The sequence below is a fragment of the Dermacentor variabilis genome, chromosome 6 (genome assembly GCF_050947875.1).
Source record: "Dermacentor variabilis isolate Ectoservices chromosome 6, ASM5094787v1, whole genome shotgun sequence".
NCBI lineage: Eukaryota > Metazoa > Arthropoda > Arachnida > Ixodida > Ixodidae > Dermacentor > Dermacentor variabilis.
In genome coordinates, this window is record NC_134573.1 from 100908758 (window position 1) to 100924418 (window position 15661).

Here is a 15661-nt window from a genome sequence, read left to right on the forward strand (position 1 = left end):
CGGTCGTTATTCCAACACGGGTAGCACGCACTACGTCATCATTACTTGATCTCGGGCTGACATCATCAGCTGATATTATATCCCCGATAACGCACTTACCTGGCCTTAGCGACCACGATAAATTACATTTTACAACCACGATGTCACTACCACTGAAACGTAAACGATTTAAAGAAATAAGATTATAAAAAAGCTAGTTTCTCGACAATAAACAACGAACTTGCTTCCTTTCTTGACACGTTTCTACTCTGCCATCTCGATCGTTCTGTCGAGACAAATGGGCGCCTCCTTAAAGAAAAAGTATCTGATCTAATAAATCGTTATATTCCATCCAGTCCGACGTATATATTCAAATAGTAACGCAGCGTGGTATAACAGGCACCTTAACAGACTAAGTAACGAAAAGAAAAGCCTATTTCGTATCGCTAAACGGTCACTAAATCCTGAACACTGGTGCTCATACAAATCCGCTGCCGCCTCGTACTTTTCAAACTTACGGTCTGCGAAGTTTTCCTACTACAACGTTACCCTTCCCAAGCTACTGAAAGCTAACTTTAAGCCATTCCGGAGCTCTATGAAAGGAGATAGCACTAGAAAGGTTATTCTAACTTCACTAACTGGGAAAGCAATCGGCGACCACGCATGCGCTGACGTGCTAAATGACACGTTCGTACAGGCCTTTTCGCCGTCTTCGCATGCTATATACTCCTCCCGAAATACGACCAAAAAAATACCCCCACGTGGATCCCATAGCATTTAATAGTGACGGTATTAAATCAATTATAAATAAATTAGAATTAAGATCGTCATGTGGTGTTGATGGAATTAACATTAAATTTTTACACAGTACTAGTGAGTATTGTTCAAGAATTTTACAAATACTTTTTTTCTCAGTCGCTTCACAACGGCACATTGCCTTTAGATTAGAAAACGGCTAAGATCATTCCGATTCATAAATCTGGTGATACGCATAACCCTTCTAAGTATAGGCCCATTAGTTTGACTTCAGTGCCCTGTAAGAAAGTGGAGCACGTAATTTATTCTCAGGTAATCAATCATCTTGAATCTAACAACTTCTTTACATCTAGCCAACATGGTTTTCGTAAAACATTCTCCTGTGACACCCAGATTCCTTGCTTTACTAACGACTTGCATTCCAACTTGGACGCAGACTTTCTTACGGACTGTATTTTTCTTGATTTCGCCAAAGCTTTTGACAAAGTGCACCATACATTACTGCTATGTAAACTCAGAGCACTAAACATTGATACTAATGTAATTGGATACAAGCATTTATAACACACCGCATGCAATTTGTAAACGCCAATGAAGTTAATTCAACTCTAATAACCGTCAAATCTGGCGTTCCACAACGGTCTGTGTTTGGACCGCTGTTGTTTTTGATCTACATTAATGATCTATCCCATAAAATTTCGTCTAAAGTTTGTCTTTTTGCAGATGACTGCGTAATATATCGTAATATTACCAATGACGCTAATATTTCAACTCTTCAGGACGATTTACAAATGGCGCATGCAGCTTAACGTCAAGAAATGTAAATCGATGCGAATATCCCGTACTAATGAAGCTTGTCCTGCCTATTTACTTGATAACATTCCTTTAGAGAGCGTAAGAAACTACAAATATCTGGGCGTCCATATAACCTATAACTTATCCTGGAAGTAGCATATCGACTTTGTAACGAGCAAAGCTAATCGCACACCTGGATATCTTCGCAGAAACTTCTCGCTCGCACCATTATCACTCAAACATTTCTTATAGACTACGTATGTCTGTCCACAGTTGGAATATGCATTATCAGTATGGGACCCACATCATTCCATCTCAATTACCTGCCTTGAAAGTGTCCAGAATCGCACCGCTCGGTTTATACAGCTAATTACCATCGTACGGCAAGCGTAACACAAATGAAGGCTACACTTAACCGACCTTCGCTGTTAATTTTTGCTGTAAAACTTTGCTGTAAATAGTTTTGAAGTTTTGTGTCTTATTAGTTGTATTTTGTTATCAGTTGACTGCTACTTCTGCTGCTCCAGCGAGGTAAAGGCCTTAGTCAGGAGGATTACGCCCTCCTTTTGCCTTACCTTGCGGGCAAACCTTGTACTTATGTTGCCCAAATAAAACTTTGTACATTAAAAAAAACCGCAGGAAACAATCACGTCTATGCTCATTTCAGGAGATTTACTACCAGAACGCAGCGCTTCGGTCAGCATGGATTAACCCAGCACCATTAATCTCCTCACGTAGAGATCATACGCATAAGGTACATGTGCCCCGCTCTAACACACTAACACATTCGCAATCATTTTCACCCAAAACATGCAACGAATGGAACGGTCTGCCTGCTTCCATCGTTAGTATAAGTAATCCTGTTCAATTTAGAAACGCTTTAGTTAACATTTAAATCATGAAACTTGCGTTCAATATATCATGTCATTTCATTGTATAAATACTATATCTTCAACTTAACTATGTATGTATTGACCTATCATTCCCAATTTGTTTTATTGAAAAGTGTATCAAGAGATTTCTATGGTGAACTACCACTATTATTTTTATAATCAATGAGCGAGCATAATTTGTCATTGTTACTTGTACTGTGCCTTTTATGTACATCATTTTTACCTCCTTTATGTTGCCTCTCCCCTCTATAATGTATACCTACTCTGAGGGTACTGTAAATAAATAAATAAATAAATAAATAAATAAATATTTTTTTCACGAACTCGTTATATATTTTAGGCAGCCATATATTTAGCCTCTTTCGTTAGCTAGCCATACACCAGCCATTTTCTTCGAAAGGCTGTTTGCAACCAGGCTCTCAATTTGTTAGGGTCTATTTGCGGGCTCCCTTTTTGCCCATTAGTAGTAGTAGTAGTAGCAGTAAACGACTTTATTGGGGTCCTGAGGAGCTAAGCGGGGGCCTGCAGGCCCCTACCCAGTCGTTGGCTAAGTCCCACGTCAACAGAGAGGCCATGCCTCTCCGCTCGTTCACGGGCCCTCTGGACAGCCAGGAGCCGGACGTCTTGTTTCGGGTCTGTGATGGCCTTCGTCCAGTCTTCTTCTCAGTTAAAATCCTGTAACACAGCACACTGCCAGGGCATGTAATTTAATGAGCTAAATTCAGTGCCACAGTCTGGGCAGAGTGGATCTGTTAGAGATCTTGTGATTCAATGGACGCTAACTGTCAGTGACAGTTAGCTGTCTTTTTCTCACTAGCCAGTGCAAGCATGGTACCTAATTATAAGAAAATAAGTATTGCTACTATAAACATGTGTGTCTGTGTCCGATTATTGGGTATTAGATTCGACAGTCGATACTTACTATTCGTATTTGATTAGTAATGGAAACATGTTATAAGTGTCCGAATCTACTAATCAGCAAAATTCCGTTAATTGTTGTTTTGAAACCAACGTCACGAGCGAGAAAGTGGGTCTTCCTAGTCTACGAACTCGCCCGAGAAACTGCCATTCTCGCTTACCGTCATAGCCTTTTTATGAAGATCTGCACATTCTGAAACAAGAAAACACCGTGTATTTGGTCACACTGCTTAAGTCAAAGGTTGTGGGTTTAGCCTCCACCGGCGACAAGTTATATTTCCGTCCGCTTGCATTTTTTTCTTTATCTTGTACATTTCAATTACAACCACAGCCAATTACGCATACCCTTTTCTTCGCTTCGTTGCCTGCTCGCTTTATATCGTCGTGATTAACATTTATAGAGCCCCTCTGTTTCTTGTCTTCTCGTTTGTACAAATGAATGTGAGGTGAGGCCAATGCAAACGGAACAAAATTCAGGAGCTTGGGTGACAATCCCATGAAGATTCTATTGATAAGTGGATAATACGCTCTCAGGCCATTACGAAATCACCCGCCGTGGTTGCTCAGTGGCTGTGGTGTTGGGCTGCTGAGCACGAGATCACGGGATCGTATCCCGGCCGCTGCGGCCGCATTTCGATGGGGGCGAAATGCGAAAGCACCCGTGTACTTAGATTTAGGTGCACGTTAAAGAACCCCAGGTGGTCCAAATTTCCGGAATATTCCACTGCGGTGTGCCTCATGATCAGAAAGTGGTTTTGACACGTAAAACCCATAATTTAATTCAAATATTTAATTCTGAAATCGAGCCGAAGCAATTGTCTTTGGTTTATGTGTATCGGAGTCATGTTCCGCGGCAAATAGTTTCTGGTACCATCGTTGTTCGCACATCCTGTAGTTGCCATGACAACGTGGCGGCCTATCTTCAAGGAGTGCCCGCAACTTCGTCGTTCCGCGCACAGGTATGGAACGATCGCAGCTGCACCCACTGCGCTCGCGGTTGGGTGCGTCACGTGCGCAGCAAGCTCATTGGTCGCCGCACGGTGTCGATGACCTTGTGTGGTCGTTTGAGGAGCGGGTTGCTGCTCGGTGTGTGTACGGCGCACAGCTTCACAAGCACAGCCGTGACCCCGCCACACGCAGCCACGGCCATCAGGGTGAAGTACCAGTAGCGCTGAAACATGAAGATGAGCCCGCATTACAAGCCAAGCAGGATTACGCGTGTTAGCATGTTACCTCGTAGCGCTTTTGCGTACTAGTCGCATATTCATTACACAGAGCTGCAATTGGAGTGCGCCTATAATGACGTACAGACGGTCCAGTCATAAGGATCCCACGCATATGTGGGAGTCAGTGTTAAGCGCGCCAATATTTTTAAAAATTGCTATGCAAACATAAAGGCAATATTGTAAACTTTACTGTGTATTGATGCATATAGAATGAAATGGTTATATATTAAATCTAATATAAGCAATCGTTACACTTTCTTTGAGGACGGCAAGCTCGAATAACGTGTCGCAGAGAGAAAGATATTTGGTTTTCAGATTTGCTGCAACACACCGTTTACGTGCCCTTTCTCGCCATATGCTGGCAAAGTTGTAGATATGCTAATCTTCAAAGCATCACAGTAAAGAAATGGCGAGTGAAAATATTTCCGAGTGTTTTTTTTTCTTCTGCGACAGCTGTTGTACATGCACGAAAAGCAATTTCATGGCATGTGCGTACTTGCAGTCTCTTGTTTTGATTGATTGATTGATTGATTGATTGATTGATTGATTGATTGATGGATTTATTGATTGATTGATTGATGGATTTATTGATTGATTGATTGATTGATTGATTGATTGATTGATTGATTGATTGATTGATTGATTGATTGATTGATTGATTGATTGATTGATTGATTGATTGATTGATTTCAACGGCCCACAGCAGCACTGGGGCTATGACAAAAGTCGTAGTGGAGAGCTCGGGAATAATTCTGAGCACCTGAGGTTGTTTAATGTGCAGCGAAATCTAAGCACACGAGCGTTCTTGCACTTCGCCCCATCGAAGCCGCGGATGGGAACTGAACCCGCGACCTCGTGCTGAGAACCTGAACGTTACAGCCGCTACGCCAACACGGTAAGTACCGTCTGCTGTTCCTGAAGGAGGCACAAAGCAAAATAACGTGGAGTTCAGCACCTCATACGCTGCCGAGCAGGAATGGGGTGAAGCAAAAGGACGCTCTTACCACGAGCAAATTCTTCAGGCCCCGCCCGCCAAACACAAGCCAGTGTAGACGGGTGAGGGGGCCCTCGGCGTCCACCATTCGGCACCGCTGGAAGACGTCGCAATAGCCACGCATATTGTCGCACGGCGCTCCCGGCTCCATCTTCTTGTTGCAGAAGTCCTTCATGCGCTCGAAGTGACACGCCTCCATGCATGCGCTGCCGGTCACTGCACGGCCAAAGGGGGATCATGACAACGGACGGAACGCCTGTCACTCCACTGAAGCGTTGTGTCGGCCATTACGTCGTACAAAGAAGAAGGCATCCCCGAAATGGATCTACCTTAATCCTATGTTAAAAAGGACGCGCGAAAGTGATGAAGGATCAACTTTGTCAAGCAGGTGGTCTGACAAAGCTGGACGCTGCACCAATTGCCGAAGTCTTGTGATGGCTGTCCACGCGACTGGCGCGTTGCGGTGACGCTGCTCCGGCTGCGTCCGCAGCGCCGTATTTTGACCACCAAATGTTCCCCAAAGCTCACCGATGTGTGTGTACAAAAACTTTCTCTAATTCCATCAACGTCAGTGACCGTGGAGGGCGGGTATTGAGCCCGCGACCTTATGCTCCAGCAGAAATATTCCTTTGCTGAGCAAAGCATACTAAATGTAATATTAATCAGATAACAATAGACTAATCAGACAAAAGCCTCACCCAGGCTGATGCTCTCATTTCGGTTATTCCTTTATATTAGAAGAGCGCTTGAATTAGTGTATGGCGTCATTGATGTATATGCCGCAATAAGTGCCGTTACCCTACAGAAAAGCAGTGTGCACCAATGTGCTGTCATACCTCTACAATGTGTTGAGAATCGATGCCGTATGTAAAATTATCTGTGATACAGAAAATGATTCAATTAACTCCGTGTTTATGTGCCCCTTAGTTCGTATTAGTACGTATTACATAGTACGTATTACTGCCAAGTGTCTACACAATAAGATGTCACAGTTATTCCACTTGCAGTAATTCGCCAACGGGGTCAGAGAACGTAAACCAAGGCGCCCACGTTACCGCAGCAATGAAGAACATACGGCAAGGTATTACGTGGTGCGCAAATGTGAAATGAACCACCAGGTTTGCAGTAACGCTCGTTGTGCTTCTAGTTCTTCCGATGAAATCGGAAATGTGTGGCGAGACCACTTCATCCCAATAGCTATGTAACACATGTGAGAGAAAGTGAGGTTCAACCTTGCATGCTGGAATTACTGTTCGAGATCGAGTGGTCGCTTTGATATTGGTGTGGACCAACCACCGTAAGGAGTCCCCAGAAGTTGCTTGCGACGGCAGGATGACAGGACGGTAACATAACCAACGACTACACAACATCGAAGCTCATTTCGACGAACCCACATACATAAACAAAAAAGACAGGTTCTGTTGACGCTAGAGACGAGGTCGACGAACACGGCTATTGCAATTATTAAATGATTAAATGTTAAATATATTCTCTTTACTGTCTCTTTTTCATATTCGTTTTTCACTCATTTCCTATGCAGTTGTGGTCGCATTTGACGCGCAGTTATGTTGACCTTGTCTTTAGCGTCGATACTTGGTTGACCCTATCACTTTTTTACAAAATTCCATGTGGATTGATCCCGAACAAACTGAAATTTATGTGCAATGTGATTAACATTCGTGGATACTGGCGCCTATTACGCTCGTACCATTAATTTTATCTAGTCAGCGAGTAATTCTTAATTCTTGTGGGCACCACCGAAGCCGTCTACCAGACACCGTGACCTCGCGCGAGCCCTGCTTAGTCCAAATGAACTCGGTCAATTTACCAAATGTGGGCCGTACGGCGGCTTCGCCTGATCACGCCTATATCTACGGCGGTGCATCCTTTACAGGGACGTATGACAATTTAGTTCATTTTCGACTGCATTGGCGCTATTTACACCCTTACTTATATATTTACATCTTCTGCAATTAGTTCTCGCAACGACATTCTGGAGGCGCAAAAGGGCTGTTTCATTTCTCAAAGTGGTTACAAGATAGCCGGATCCTGTATACGACAAACTCGTGTGAAGCCAGCTAAGAAGACTGTCATAAAAAAAACTTAAAATTTAAAGTCTTAAAGTCCTAAAAATTAAAAGAGCACACGCGGAACACCGCCATTTCTTTTCTGCATTTTCGGTCATCGTCAGTGCGCGAAACGGTCACTTCACTGGCATGTACACGGCAAACAGTGTGGTAGCAGGTACAAGGTACGTGCGTACCATTCTCCCGGCAGGCGACGAGACACAGTTCGTCCGGCGTGCGCTGCGATCCGGTGAGGTAGCACTCCTCCAGGTCGTGCAGGTGACACAGGGAGCCCGTACACTCGCCGGCCTGACACACCTGGCTGCGGTGGTTGCACAGAACGCCGTCGCGCTTGTTCTCAGAAGGAGGGCACTTGCCACCCGAACCGCTGACGTCGTAGCGTCAAGGCGCGAACCTTTGGGGCCGTGAAATACTACCAAGCGGGTTCACGAGCGTCTGAAGTCTAATGATCCGCATAACAATATCGTAGGTGGCTCATGCCGTATCGGTACAAAAGTTTCTGTTTTTCGCTCAAAAAGACGCTTTAAAAAGTGTAAGATGTCATCAAGTTAAACGTTAGTGAATTCGTATAAGTTCCAGCTATTCAAAAAAAAAAAAACAAGCACTTCCCCTGCCGAGAGGGGGCTGGAATATGATGATCGTGGTCAAGTGCGCCCCCCCCCCCCCCCGACTTCATCCTGTCTCCTGTCCTCCGCCAGCCTACAAGCGCTGAGAAAACCGATCATGAATTGCTTATGTCAACGTGGACAGTATGGACGATCTTTAGAATAAAGAAGCCTGTGGAAGGAAGGCTGTCCCGTTGGCCAGGAGAGAGCAGTTTCAATTGGAATGGGCAACAGCGAAGAGGTACTGCACGAACATTAATCATTAAACGCGTTCCTTTTCAAAGTGGTGACCGCTGTGCGGACTAAACAATGCACGGAGAGAGCACACATCCTCCAGCGGACAACAAAGGTAGTCGTGCGTTGTCCACGGGCGCAGTTGAAACGAGGACTGCTTACATGGGGACAAGCATTGGAAGGCTTCGAAGGCCGTTGAACCAGCGGGACTGAAATTAATAACATGGAAAGAAACGTTACGAGAATACGAGTAGAGTCTGAGATTTAAAGCTGTTTCAGGGGTTCGGTGCGGTAATGGAATTCGGATAATCAAGCTGAGGGTCTGGAACTGAAACATTACTTAGACCTGGATTCTCACATGAGCACGTGCGCGAGCGGTGTTACTTGCAATGGACAACGCGGTCGTAAAAATGAGTGGCACAGTAAGCGACAGAGGCTCAACGAATGGCCGACTATAGCGGTTCCGGAAAGCAAATAACTAAATTACTGTATTTCAACACTTAGATGAATGCAAACTCGTCATCACTTCGTCAATAGAAGCATCGTTAACTAACACCATTGTAGCTTTCTAGATCACATACGCCATTATGATCTTTTAGAGAACGCGGTATAATCACGTAGCCACGTCAGCAGCAAGGATACTCGCAGTAGGCCTCGAACTGGCAGTCGTCGTCGTTCCTGCAGATCCAGGTAGAGTTGTGGTACTGGCAGGAGTCGCTGCAGCAGGCGCTGTTCGACGGGCTGCGGCACAACAATACGAGTGAGCGCTCTAGTCACGAGCCGGAGGTATACGTTACGCAGACGGGAAAGCTTGGCAGCCAACCCGCATGGTCTTTCAATGTAATAATGCGCATTATTTAGCTCATATTCTCATTGCTCTTTATTGCACCGTAAGCCTCACCACGGAGAATTGGCTTGGCTAAAAGTAATTTACGCGTTCTCTGTGTTCAGTTGAAGCGCGCGCTCGCTTGTGTTTGCTAGATTTGTATATGTATTGCCTGTATTGCTTGTAGTGCTGTTGGCTCGCACCCGAATTGCTTCCCGTGAGCAGAGCGTCCTTCGGAGGAAACGGTAACGAGACGCGCTCCGGCTGCAGAAGAAAGCGCGGTCTCCCACTGTTTTTTCAGAGCCCTGTAAATCGTACAGTGCTGAAACGGAGAGGGGGGGAGGGTTGCAAAGCGGCCGACTACAGTCGCACCGACCGCCGGGGCAGGTTACGAGGTGAGGACACATGGGTCCTAGTGCTGGGCGTTGGAATGGTGCCCGACTGAGCAGGCAAGCTGTTTAAGACTTGAGAGATAACGGACCGTTTTGAAAGTGACCGATGGGGGCGAAGGATTGCCCTGACGCCTTTGCTCAGCTGCCTTCATTTGTGTATTCGCTTTCCTTGTTCGCTACTCGCAGCGTAACGTCTACATCTAGTGTGTTTACATTTAAAATCACTTGTACTTATTTTCATCGAAGATCGTTGAGTGCCTAACAACGCAGTATGAGAGCAGCCCAGTAGCTCCGAAAAGAGCCGACCGAAATCAACTAAACGTCCAAGTAAGAAGAACAGTGCTCGAAAGAAAAGCCTACTTGCACATTATAAAGAGCTTTGCATCGTTGCATACAAGATGAACGTGCTTTGAATAGTTGAAGGATTAGTAGAGCTTCTATTCGAGGCCTGAGAACAGCAGCACCGCAAGTTCTGCACTATAGTAAGGATTGTAAGATGCGTTTATGATCCCAAAGTCCTTGTAAAGCTCGCTGTTCTGCCGAAAAAAGGCACCGATAGTAGTTAGGCAATCGGGGAATTTCGGATGGAGAGGATTACGCCATTCACTCATATCTTGCGTTTTCGTGATGATGTGTTAAGTGATGTCAATGAACAGAAAAATACGCAAGAAGTTCGCTGCAGGAAAAATAAACTACGTGGAGACGCACCAAATTCTAAAGTAAGGATTCGGAGACGAATGGGCGTGCCGTAGCCAAATGTCTAAACCTATTCGAGAAGCGTGCGGAACCATCCGTATACCGTGACAAATGCTCCAGACGCCTTTCAAAGCAGCCGCCCAATCACGCGCGAGATTTTAAAATCCTTCACCTGTGATATGTGGGATCTGCCAGGAAACATTGAGGGCTAAACTAGGAATGCACCGCGTGGCACCGAAATTTGTGTCTGTCTACTCTGGACAGAATAAAATGAGCATCAAGTGTATACACAGCTGAGCACGGGTGAGAATAACGAACCAGCTCGCAAATCACGAGCAACTATCTCGATCATCCAAGGCAGCCGTCAACATACTATTACAAAATCACACTGTGTGACTGAACCCGCTTACCCACGTCATCAAACATTTTCAGACGACTCGTACGTCTACTATAGAGTAGACGTACTCGTGCGGTGGAGCAGAGTATCAGTCTCCCGCAAAGCTACCTTTAAAACACAAATGAAATGAGCTGTATTAGCAAATTACTCTCCTACAATAGCAAAAAAAAGCCACTCTTACCGCGCAAGATTTCTTGATATAAACCAGAAAAGAAAACAATCGCGAGACAGGTAGCGACACCGCTTTCAAGTTCCCGCACCAGTAATATGTGACGTCATGAATTCTTACGGCATCTGCCCGGTCATAGTAAACTTTTTGTAAGATAAAGTCAGGCTACGTTGTATAATAATAGAGCGAAAGCGTGAACTTGAGAAGTTTCAAAAACATTTACTGCCCTACAAAGACCAAATTATGAAAAAAGCGAATTGAAAACAATGGCGTGACCGTGAGATACTGACACTGTAGTTATGGCACAAAATTAAAAGAAATGAAGTTTGGCCTTAGCTTTCTCTTCTATCAATGCACTTATTACCACAAAATTAAGGAAAATAGCGCTTTCAAGGAATACTTTATCAGTGTGAAATAATTTAATGCAAATGCTTCTTTTCGGCGTTCTTTTAAAAAAGGTCGTACGGTGCCGGGAACTATAACCTATATTAGGCTCTCAACATCAACACTCCAGTCGCCTATAATGATTGTGTCCAGGTGACGTTGCATTGAAAACGCGCATACACGGCTGACTGTTGAATGAACACACGCGTTGCCATTCGCATGACGCAACGACATCGTCAATGAAATTGGGGGGTGTGGCATTGACTCAGCGCTATCTTCGACTCATCGGCTGTACACAGTCCCGACTGCAAAGAGTGGGATGTACCCGAGACTACGGAACATGTGCGTGGACATGCTGTACAAGGATACATCACAACAATTGTCCAAGTTCATCAGTCAACCTTTGTCGGAAAATGTACTGCTGCGATCTTGATAAGACATTTATCGTCGTCGTGATAGCGTAAAAGCTCTCGTCAAGCCCTTGCACGAGAACGGTCTACATTTGAGACTTAAAAGGGCCTTTGCTGTTCAAGCTCACTCGCCACCATCTGCACCCGCAACATCCACCTCTCTCTCTCTCTCTCTCTCTCTCTCTCTCTCTCTCTCTCTCTCTCTCTCTCTCTCTCTCTCTCCTAATCACATTTTTCTTCCCCAAAACTGGGTAGCAGGTCAGAACTTTCATGCAGGCCAATTTATCAGTTTTCTATCATAATAAATGTCTCTCTCTTTCGGAAGGGCGCGAAGCTTTCCAGAATGTAGACCTCTACAATTATCAAAGCGGACTATAGGCAGATTCACAACAGTCATCGCTCCAGTTGATTTTAATGAGTATAAATGGCCGCCATCCAATGAGGGCCTCCAATATTCATTGATATCAACTGCGTAGCTGAACCCCTCGCTATGGCTCGAGTGCCATCTAGCCCTTCCCGCTGCGTATTAGCGTTGCTGCATCGCCAATGCCTGGGTGCGGAGTTTACGAACACTTACTCGGACCGTATTGCAATAGCCGATAGCTCGACGTGCGACTCCTGCGGGTGCGATGAAACCGTTGAGCACCTGTTGTGTACCGGTACTCGCTACGACGTTCAACGCCTCTTTCTCCAGACAGCTTTAAACCGGGTGGACCTCGAGAATATTTTCCGAATCAAAGACACTGGGACCGCAGCTGCATCTGTAGCCGGCACAAAATGCTATCCTTGCACTGATGCAGTTCTTAAACCGCACCGCTCTGAGTGACACCGCGTGCAAGGAGTTCTCACTTTCGCCCTCGGTTCCACTTGCTATTATTACCCCTTTCCCTTACACCCAGTTTTGCGTAGCAAACGGGAATCTTGTCTGGTTGAACTCCCTGCATTTCCTTTTTACATTCTCTATCTCTCTGTCTCTTTATCTCCCTTTCTCTTGGACTGGTGTTATTGCTGTGAGCCGCTACATGGAGTAGTAGTTCGCCACGCGTCTTTTGGTATTTATGAACATGTGCCCCTTCGCCCAACAACTTACTTTGCTACGTTATGGAACTAATACTAGCACTCGTTAAAAGAAACGCTAACATAAAGAGCAATGCATTTTGCCGCACATCTTGAGAACGTATATCTCTCTGAACTGGTGCCAGCGCCTCGAAATTTGTGCGAATGTTGTCATGGCTTTGCTTCAGTTTAGCTCTTGGAACATACCAATAAATTAATTACTTTAAAAAAATAGCCATTTTTACACAGAGCCTGTCGTCCACAGCCGCGAATGACCCGCCGGCAAAAAAAAGAGAAGAACAAAGCGTACTTCTAACTTTGTTGTGCTGATTAGTAACTTAAATATCTTAACCTGAAGCACACTGCATACTTCTTCGACTCAAAAGTTTATGCACAACATTGCGAGGTACGTTGCACGTAAAGAACTTCGTTCAAAAGTTCCAAAGCGGACTCGCTCACCTGCACTTGGCGTTTGGTCGCAGCGTGCAGCCCTTGCGGTTTAGCTGGCCATGCTCGCGCGGGTAGCAGCACATCTCACGGCACTCACGCCAGTCGAACCCACAGTCGCATTCTTCGTCCTCTTCACGTATGGAGTTGCCACAGAAGGGACCGTGGAGCTCTGCGCCGTCGGGAAAGAACGAAAGAAAGAATCCCACTCACCCTGACCTCCTCGGCATGTGCCTACCCTCGAAGATGTAGGCTTGTTACTTCGACAGCGTATATTAACGCACTCAGGCATCAGATTGTGTGCAACGGTGGTGCCCATTCATACTGCTAACAATGGGAAATAATCAGTCGCAGGGGAACGTGCCACGCACGCCTTGACTATATAGTGTCTCGGGGTGACCCAAACAAGTGCGCTGCATAGTCGCAAATTGCAAATTATGGGAAATTATGCTATTGTGGCTGAAGAACTGCATTAGGCATCACGGTCCTTGCGTTTTTCCATTTAGTAGTTTTGTCTGTGTGTGTGTGTGTGCGTGTGTGTGAGCCCTCATCCTCCTCCAAGTCGAGAGCCCGCCTCCTCCAAAAGGGCGGGTCATCTACAATGACGTCCAACTATGACGTCGAGCGGAGTGCATATAAGCAGCGATTGTCGGCTGCTAGTGCTTGCTCGTTGTCGTGCTCGAAATGTACTCGTGAGCTGTGTGCTCGTTGTCGTGCTCGAAATGTACTAGTGAGCTGTGTGCTCGTAAGCTGTTTGCTGTATGCTTGTCTTGCGGGCTCCATTTGGGAGTCACGCTAGGCTGTCGATGTATCTCATGTTCAACTGTAAATAACATGTAAATAAATCCTGCTCTCCTAAGTCCCGACGAAGAGTCAAGCTCCTTCCTACAGCTACGACTGCCAAATCTTACATCTGAATGGCAGCGGTGAGATCGGCCTACAGCTCGTAGATCGTCCGACAACTCTAGCAAATGGTGGCAGTGGCGAGATCGTCCGACGAATCTTACAACGCGATGACTGCGGCCGCGATTACGTATAGACAACATCTTCAGCTAGACGGCGAACAGAAGTCCCGAGCACTCCAAGATAACGTATGCTCCAAGTTAGAACGGCATCATACCCACGGCTGCTCCGCACAGATCATGGTACCTCTCCCGCAATAACAGCGTCTAGGCAGCGCCTCGACCTTTTCGCCGCAGAACATCGTCCCGACGAAACCTCGGACCATCGCAATTCAGACACGTCGCCGGCATGCACCCCGTCTTACTTTGCTATATGTATACTTGGTATGCACTTAAGTAATGTAACATAGTAGAATGCGGGTGTAGGCCAGTTGGTGACTTGAAGAAAGGGACAACACGAAGCGGCGTTGTTCCTTTCTTAGAGTCTCGTGTTTTGCTTGCGGTAACTTCCCAAAATAAACTCTAGTATTATTGTATGTTTTTCGAGTAAAGTTTTTTTTCCCAAGCCTATAGCACATCTCCAAAGCTCAGCAAGTCGTTAAGGTCCCTTTGTTTGAAAAGTTAGGCGTCAAAAATAGAGGAACGAGGACATTTGAAACGTTTGCTTTTGAACGTTTGTGCTTTAGTGCTTCTTGTATCCGTGTTTTGTTTGCCTAACTTTTCAGACCACGCTACAGGCGTGGTTTCTTCTTCAGTTATCGGGCAGCTGGGCCATGTCATATATGTGCATGTAGTTCGTAGCTATATGTGTTTGCATTTACCCAGACAAGGCACACATTTCTCTTTTTGCCCTCAGTGTCCAATCGGGGCATAAAAGTTCCCGGCCATCTTTCTTTATTGTATCCGGCGATTTTCAGTGGAAGTACTCAGCATGCCGTTAGCTTGGCCAGTTAGCTGCATCGCATTTATACCACGCAACGCACAAGCATTGCTTGAGGCGCCGCCACATGGTGCTCCTTCCCATCGAGTAAGCAACGAGCCAAATGTTACAAGGAGTGAGAACTAAGAAAGAGCGTGCACCTGTAATTCGTTCAGCCCAGCCTACAAGATGCGCGTATATGTACGGTATATAGGTAGATATATGAGGTACTGATTGAGCGGTTGCAATCTGAGGTGCGGCATCACAAAAAAATATGTTCTATACCTTTACAGTTACTTCAAGGAGTTCAGGTCCTGCGCATCTACAATTCACATGCCTTATGAAACAACTAAGCGCACTTTGCAGAGCTCTTTCCATAGACGGTTACGCTGAGGAGAGGGGCGAGTGACACGTACGTTGCAGCGTGAAAGGTCCGGCGACTGCGGAACTGACATCTATACCGCTTTTATAAAAGCGCAGTAAGTGGTTGTGTCTAGTTGTATCTCACTGACAAGCTGTCGAGCCGATTGGTTTTCAATGTTGAAGGACGTCAACTACTTCGTTTAGCATTATAGC

At 45.5% G+C, this 15661-nt stretch overlaps 1 protein-coding gene across 1 annotated transcript in view; it reads right to left on the reverse strand.

Annotated features, from left to right (window-relative positions):
• Positions 1-4129: 4129 nt before the first annotated feature.
• Positions 4130-15661, reverse strand: part of LOC142584958 (disintegrin and metalloproteinase domain-containing protein 10-like) — a 58809-nt gene continuing 47277 nt past the window's right edge. The window contains exons 8-12 of the mRNA XM_075695333.1: positions 13277-13436; positions 9130-9228; positions 7825-8015; positions 5572-5777; positions 4130-4512 (exon numbers count right to left, since the gene is read on the reverse strand). Of these exons, the coding sequence (XP_075551448.1) occupies positions 4348-4512; positions 5572-5777; positions 7825-8015; positions 9130-9228; positions 13277-13436 (821 nt within the window). The 3' untranslated portion in view covers positions 4130-4347. The remainder of the gene's footprint in view (positions 4513-5571; positions 5778-7824; positions 8016-9129; positions 9229-13276; positions 13437-15661) is intronic.